Source organism: Accipiter gentilis, chromosome 13 (assembly GCF_929443795.1).
Source record: "Accipiter gentilis chromosome 13, bAccGen1.1, whole genome shotgun sequence".
Classification (NCBI taxonomy): Eukaryota; Metazoa; Chordata; class Aves; order Accipitriformes; family Accipitridae; genus Astur; species Astur gentilis.
The window spans coordinates 31,362,604-31,370,201 of NC_064892.1; the positions used below are offsets into that span (position 1 = coordinate 31,362,604).

General features: G+C 45.1%; 1 protein-coding gene across 1 annotated transcript; it reads left to right on the top strand.

The window, feature by feature from the left end:
• Positions 1–6,013: 6,013 nt before the first annotated feature.
• CBY2 (chibby family member 2) lies at positions 6,014–6,997 on the top strand. Its single transcript, XM_049815734.1, has one exon. It carries the CDS (start codon positions 6,014–6,016, stop codon positions 6,995–6,997), a length of 984 nt encoding a protein of 327 aa, XP_049671691.1.
• Positions 6,998–7,598: the final 601 nt, after the last annotated feature.

Sequence of the window (7,598 nt, forward strand, 5' to 3'; positions counted from 1 at the left end):
CCCCTGAGGGACAGGGATTTTGCACAGGGCTTTTTGTAACCCCTGGAAAGAGGATGCTTATTTTTAACATGTTCTGCGCCTATGGTCATCGCTTCTAGCATTTGCTCAACAAAAAACACCTAATGGGCTGTTTCAGCAACACGGAGTGCTCTGTAAAGTTTGATCAGACTGAAGTAGGAGAGTGATACGGTAATTGGGCTTTGAGTATTTTGTTGGCAAGGCTCACAAGCAGTCGATCACAGCGGCACAACGCGAATGACTAGCTTCGACAGACAATGGCTTAGAGTTGACCAGGGGTCTCCGTGTGGTTTTGATATGTTTTTTAAAATATTCATACCTCAAGTAGAATGAAAGCGAGGTGGGAACGAGATCTAAGGCGGAACAACACAAAGCTTGACATCTCTGTAAGATGTTACTTAGTAGCAAAAGTCAAATATTTCGCTTCAGCTTGTAAGCAATGTGTATATTACAATCCTGGGAATAAATAAGAGTGGTGCGTAGGGCTTCTTTACTGTAGTGCTCTTCACGTTCAAAGCACTTTACAAGTAAGAATTAATTTCTCTTGACAGCTTGCGTCAGAAAATCAGTATCCCAAACTCACTGAGAACCCGAGGAAATGGGTGTATGGGAACAGATAACTTGCCCAGTGTCTAAAATCAAACTAGGACCAGAGGCAAGGTACAAAAGCAGATATTTCCACCTCTCGTTTCAGCTGCCAGCTGACCCAACCATCCTGGCCAGTGTTGATATGAGTTTGCGGAGTTACGCGGAGTTTGGTGTTTTGCACAGCGTTGCACACATGAGGGTTACAGTGAGGCACACAGGCAGCAGTGCTGTGGTGGTGTCCTGCAAGGACAATTAGTCCGAATAGATGGTGACATAGGTGTGTGCCTCAAGCCATCTATCTGCCTGAAAAAAAACCTGCTCTGGAGGTTTTCATTACTGATTTTCACACTGCTGACCAAGTGCATTCACCTCTTCCCGGCGGAATACAATGCTGAGGTATCACCACCTCTCCCTCCAGACACTTCACTGCCTCAAAAACTGAGAAAACATAATTTTTACTCCCTATCTCGTTATTGAGGTCAGGAGATGATTCAAGATCCCTCAGATATGCAAGAATCTTTTTAGGGACTCAGTGGGATTTGCATCCAGGCTTAATGCCATGTAGAACAGTGGATGAGCGTGTGGTGAGACGAGGCTGTGCTGACACGAACAGAGGCTGGCATAAATGTGTTTGGGGTGGTAGAAAGTGGCAGTGGATGCTTTTGGTTTTATCAAATAAAGATTTGGGAATATAACACACTTATAAAAGAGAAAAAGAGACAAGATACTCCAAATTCAAAGAAACGTTATGCTTTAACTACAAGAAAAACCTGATTATTTTGATTGCAGGCACTTTAACAGGTCTTCTAAACCCAAAAGCAAAGGAAAGGGCTGAGCTTGGCTATGGGTACACACCACCATTCCCAGCGGGAAGGAGGCTGGGATGGGGTCTTCAGGGTCATTCCTGCAATTCAGATGTCGCTCTCCCGCCCCTACTGCCAGCCCATCACTGGATGGTGACCTCTTGCAGCCCAGCATGGAGCTGAGTTTCCAAACTGGAGAATATTCTATGAGCGTGCGTGTGTGTGATCATCCACTCTCTCCCACTGGATCCTTTCCAGAAGAAGATAATCTCCAAGAAGGACAGCAAGGTCAGCTGAACAGCCTGGTGTAAGGTGTGCAGGTAGGATGCGGAATATAGCTTAGGTTCCAATTAATATTTAATTCTTTGTATAGTGAAACAGCTTCACCTGGAGAAATTGAATAGTCTGAAGCTGTGGACAAAGCACTCAGTTGGGAAGTTAGTTCAAACCCTTCTTCCAGAGCAGGGGTTACTTGTCTCTTGGCAGGAAGGGGAACACACTCAGCATTATTTCTGCCTTTGTAATCTTGTGAATGACATCTCCGTCCTTTTGAGAGTCCAGCTCAGGAATCATTGTAGCTGCTATAAAAAATTCTGCAGTGAGCTTTTCCAGCATTTCCAGTTCTGACGGATGTGTACACACATCTGATGATATTCACTAAATTCGATCCAAATATATTGGTATTTTAAGTCATAATTTTCAGCAAATAAATGACTAGCCGGAAGAACTTTATCCAAGTTTAAGAAAAATATTGCATAAAAAAAAGGCGAAGGTATGCTGCTTAGTTCTCAGCGGCTCTGGATTAAGTAGGCTTTGTCTGCTGACCAGTGCTATGCTGCGCTTGTCTCTATTAACTCAGTTTCCAGTCGGCTCTTAGACCTTAAAATGTTCATCAGAGGTCTGTTTCAGTGGCCCACAGCCTCAGTTGTTCAGAAGTTCGGATCGGCCATTTCGGTGACCTCTCCTGAAAACTGGCTGCACCTGGGGAGCACCCTTAAATTCCCATCTGATGGCAGGCCAAGCACAAGCACTCCATGATAAAATCTTTTCCTTTCTCTTTTGAGGACATTTTCCTGCTTTCCTGTGCAGGATCCTGGAGCTCGAATAAAGGAGAATGCTCCCTGGGGAGTTGCCATAGTAACCTGTGATGTTTTTTGTTGTCTAAGATTAAATATAAGTAAGGGAGAAATTACAGAGAATTTTATACCTGACTTTATCATTGAACACCAAAGCAGAATGGTACCTCCGACTTCCTAAAAGCAATAACAGTCACCTTGAGACTGATGTCAAGTCGGTAATTTTCACTGGAAAATAAATTAAGTGCTGTATTTATTATTCAAGAACCCTGATTAGAAAAAAAAAAAAATTCCACATCTGAAAGATGTAGCAAATAAGAAAGAGAATGAGATCATTAGAAATGTAAAGACATGGAAGTGGGAATAGCTGCTACAAATAATATTGAAACTTGCAATGCATGAGTGCCCTGCGTATTCTATTTTCTTCTTAATAGGGTTCAGTGACAGTCTGCTCTTAAACTTAGTCAAAGAAAAACTCCAAACCCATTTTGTCTTTGGAAAATAACTTCAGGTCTCATAGCGCATCCCAGGAAGTGATTTTTGAACATATGAGTACCAGTTCAGCAGCAAACATAGTTGGAAGATTCAGAATAAAGACAAAATTTGTTTTAAGAGGGTGTGATGGAGAAAGAATCCACCCGAACTTCTCTTAGTTATGAGCATCAAAGAGCTATCAGGAAGTCTGGGATCAGGAAAGGGCATGAGAGCCGAGCTACCCCAAAGATCATTTCCATGAGAAATAACCCAAAAGCGCCACGCTGGGAAAAATCAAAGGCCGTCCTGGGAGGCCAGCAGGGAAGGAGCGCAGAAGTGGGTTGTACACGGAGGGTGCATGGGGACCGTGTCCCTGCCAGTTCTTGCATCACAATCGGTCCCTTCTGTCGTCCCCCCCTCCCAGACACCCCAGCAGCAGCCAGACCTCAAACTGGGCTGCTTGGCAGCGGCACGGGGAGAGGGAAGACCACCGGCCCCGCTGAGCAGGTAGGCACATGCCAGGAGTTTAATTTAGCGCTGCTAAATTATCCAACCCGGCTCGATTTCGCGTGGCTTCCCCCGCTGCCCACCCAGCATTTCCTGGGATTATTTAGTTCAGAGATGGGGGAAAAACGATACGGGAGGTGGGAGAACTTGAAGCATCTCTCTGAAGTCTGGGTTGATGTCTCCCCCGCAGTGCAAAGGAGCTGACAGGGCTGCTGTCAAATTTAACTGTCCCCAGGATAATGTCCTTCAATGCCGTATATATTATACATTTATCCTGAAAACATGCCGTCTAAACACTTTAAGCCTAAATGACTTTTAACGACCCTAGCTGCTTGCCCGTGATATGCGGTGGCAGGTGGGTCTGGGCTTATGATGCTGGATGTTTTCTGCTTCTCCTCTGGATATTTAGGGGTCTGGTCCCCCTGTGGCTGATTTACCTCCCCAACTTGGGGCCGTTGGTGGAAACAACGGGACTGGGCAACCCAAGGGAACGGGATGGGTCGGAAAGGCGGCGGGGGAGAGGGTGCAAGGGAGGGAGCGGTACATGGCTCTGAACATGGCATAAGTGGAAAAAAAACCCCTCCAAAACTGGGAGTTTTGGGGGAAAACCCTTTTAGCAGAGGAACGATATTATGAAAACAGAGGTCTGATGTGAGATAAACCAGCTGGTGATGTGGAAGACAACCCTGAAAGTCAGATGGAGACCCTCTTGCAATAAAATCAAGTGTTACTGCAAACAGACATATATTGCGGTTTCCCTCTGCTGCATGAAGGGATTTTGGATTTTAAATGCAACCAATAATTCCCTGAGCTTTTGGACAAGCTTGGGAGGGGTTGAAGGAAGCATCTATGGATGTTGGCTCTCAGAAGCAACCTGGAGGAGCCCGGAGAGGCAGTGCAGATGGCAGGGAAAGCAGGGAGCAGCAGGTTTTGGAAAGGAGATGGCAAGAATAGGGCAGGGGGTGCACAATGTAATGGCCGAGCTGGAAGGTATGAGGAGCTCGTGCCTAATGCTGGGGCCAGAGACACAGCGGCAAAATTCATGAAGGTAAAACTCTCCTCACCAAAGGAAAGGCAGAACTGGGTTTGCCAAGGGACAGGAGGGCAGCTGGGGGACCTCAGCAGGGGAGAGGGGTAGACCTGAGCAAAATTTGACAACCAACTTTTTTTTTTTTTTTTTTTTTTTTTTTTTTAAACTGGAAAATAGCACTTTTGTGCTGTTAGAAACACTGTGCAGAAACCGTAAGAATTCCAACAATTTGGCTATAAAAAATAGTTCCACCTCAGCTCAAATGACTTCATCATAAAAATCACACAGATTTAATTTTGGTGAAGATGGCAGAAAACAAGATATTCTCTGGCACAAAACACATTTTTGTGTGGTGTTTTTATTTTTTTTCCTCTTGTAAAGAGACTGAAAACCTCCATTTGCCCAGGTTTACTCATGACTAGAAGGTGATTTAAGCCGCAACATTTCAGGTAGAGGGAAGGAGGGAAGAGTGCTGATCAGATAAGTCTGAGGTTTCTGTGACTGAAATGAGAAGCATCGGAGGTATGGCGTGCAGTGTGGATTTTAAAGAGATGGGTTTTCTGATGATGTGAAAAAGAGGCAGATGGACTGTAGGAAAGAGATGAGCAATCACTATTGCAAGGCTAGAAAGCAAGAAAAATAATGGAGCTATCAAAGGATATAAAGACAGGAGTGATGGGAGGAATGAGAAGGAAAGATGGAGAATTATCTATGGGTTGTGACAGTTTCTGGACCATGGTGATGGGAACTTGTCAGAAAAACATGCAAAGACCAACAGAGCTCTCCTGGTCCCCATGTCCCAGGGCTGGGGTTTGGAGTTTTAATTATCTGTGTATATTGTATCACTCGGTGCTTTTCCTGTTCACAGTTCTGTGGGTTTTAAGATCAAAAAGCACAACTGCCACTGCAGTTTTGTGGTGTCCTGTTAACAGAGGCTACTGGGCATCAACACAAAAAGCTTCTCTCAAGGCCAGTTTTTCACTGTGATCCTTTAAAAATGTTTTATTTTGAAAAGTTGGTTTCAGCCCCATAACAATTTTTAATTAATTTGTCTGTCAGTCATTTGGGAACAGGTTATTCTGAGGCACAAGATATTCTTACATTTTACTCCCTTTCATGTCTGTCAAAATGAGGTAGAGAAATAAGAGGAGAGCCCAGGGTTTTATACCAAAGCTTGTGGTGCTGCCATAGAGCTGCTTTATCTACCAATGCCAATTTTCTCAGCTTTTATAAACTGTATTTCTAGTGTATTCCTTACCTTTCAGAGCCAAAGGGGCAACATGGTCGACTATGGGAACTGACTTATTTGCATTTTCCTGTCGTCCAACGTACTTTAATTCTGACCTTGAATTTTGGCAGTAACTCTGTGCATTTGTGTTCCCTGTTCTTGCAGTCCTAATCGAGCTTCTCCAGCTCCCCTGTGTCATCTGCTCCTTGCCAGTGGACAGTGGCCTCTTGTAGAAGTCCTGGAAGAAGTCTTTTTCACACAGTCCTCCTCAATTTACTAAAGAAAGGCCATGTCTGCTTTTGATCTGACGAACCAAAGCATGCAGTGTCTGGATCCTGAGATAGAATATATCACCCCACGGATAAAACTGAGGGATGAGGTGTTTGTCTTTGTGGATGGTAAATGGGTGAACGAGATCTACTGCCAGCCATCCTTCACTTCCCACCGGAAAGTCTTCAGCAAGAAGGTACAGAATGAGTGGAGCATCTGGGAGGAGAACAGAGCGCTCTGGGAGGAAAACCAAGTCCTCCGGCTCGAAAACAGGAGGCTCTGGGAAGAAAACAGGGCTCTGCAATGTCTCCAGTCACAGAACAAAGCTGTCCAGGTTATTTACACCGATGCCATTCAGCAAAGCCTCCAGAAGGAAAACAAGCCGTTCCCCTTCTTCCAAGAGAGGAACAAATGCTTTCAGGTCAGCCCAGGCAACAAAGCTCTCCGGGCAGTCCAGGAAAAGAATAGAGTCTTAGACGATTTCCAGCAGGAGAACGAAACAGTCCCCATCATCTGGAAAGACCAACAAGCTACCGCAGACCATGAAGAGAGCAAAGATGCCAGCTCAGATCTCCAGAAGGATGCTGACACCGTCGCAGTTGTGGAAGAAGGTAACCCTGGCTCAGCCCCCCGGGAGGAACATGAAGCTAAAGAGAAGATCACCACTCCAACCCAGAGTAAGATCAAGCCTGCCCAAAGCACGCAGAGCGAGTATGAAATCCTCTGGGCTCTCCAAGATTTATACGAACTCCTCCACGTCTTCCTGAAAGTGAACCATCTCCTTGGGGAGAAACAGGGCTGTCACCTTCTCTACGATGTGAACAGATCCTTCCAAGAAGATCACAAAAAAATGAAGATGCAGCTGAATGCCATTAAAAACACCGTGTCAGACATTACGGCTCAAATGGAAATGTTGGAAAAGGAGCTCATCGCCATCACTTCCCCAATGTACGAAGCAGCAGGACCGAAGCTGGCAACTGAGCATCAGCTCGGAGAGATGTGAAGCTCGGTGCTAAGACCTGCTCGTTCAGTTCCCTGGAAAGCTTCTCTCCTTGTTTCAGGGAACCTAATAAAATCCCAGTGGAGCCTGAAGACATCTGGGGAACATTGTGTCATTCTGAAACTTTCTTACATTACTTAGATGTATTTCACCTTCTGATTATATAGTGTGGGTGACTGTCATGAATTTGCCTAGTGTCAGGAAAACACTTTTTTTCAGCTTTTTTTTTTCCCCCCAAAGTTTCTGATAATAAGGCCTAGATTCTCAAAAGATAATTCATGCTTTCCACACGTAATTTGAGGTACCTTATGTTGGCCATGTTTTTCAGAGGGATGGGCGCATCCTGAAAATGAGGACCCCAACTGTAAGCTGAATTTGCATCCCCGGTGGTCCCTTTCCTTCTTAAGTCTGGCCAGGTTCAATGGCTGAACTGTGTCTTCTGCCACGCACCAGCCTTCCCTCTCACACATGGTAAGGAGTGGATCATGGAAAATGTAGCCTCCCAGATCAGACAGGCCCATGAAAGACAATGGGATGCAGAAAAACACACTGTACGTGCCATATGTATACATTCTTGCTGTCTCCTTTTCCCAGTCCCACATTC

Bases quoted from the DNA above. Each gene is read 5' to 3' on its own strand.
- CBY2 (XM_049815734.1), top strand. From the start codon at position 6,014: ATGTCTGCTTTTGATCTGACGAACCAAAGCATGCAGTGTCTGGATCCT.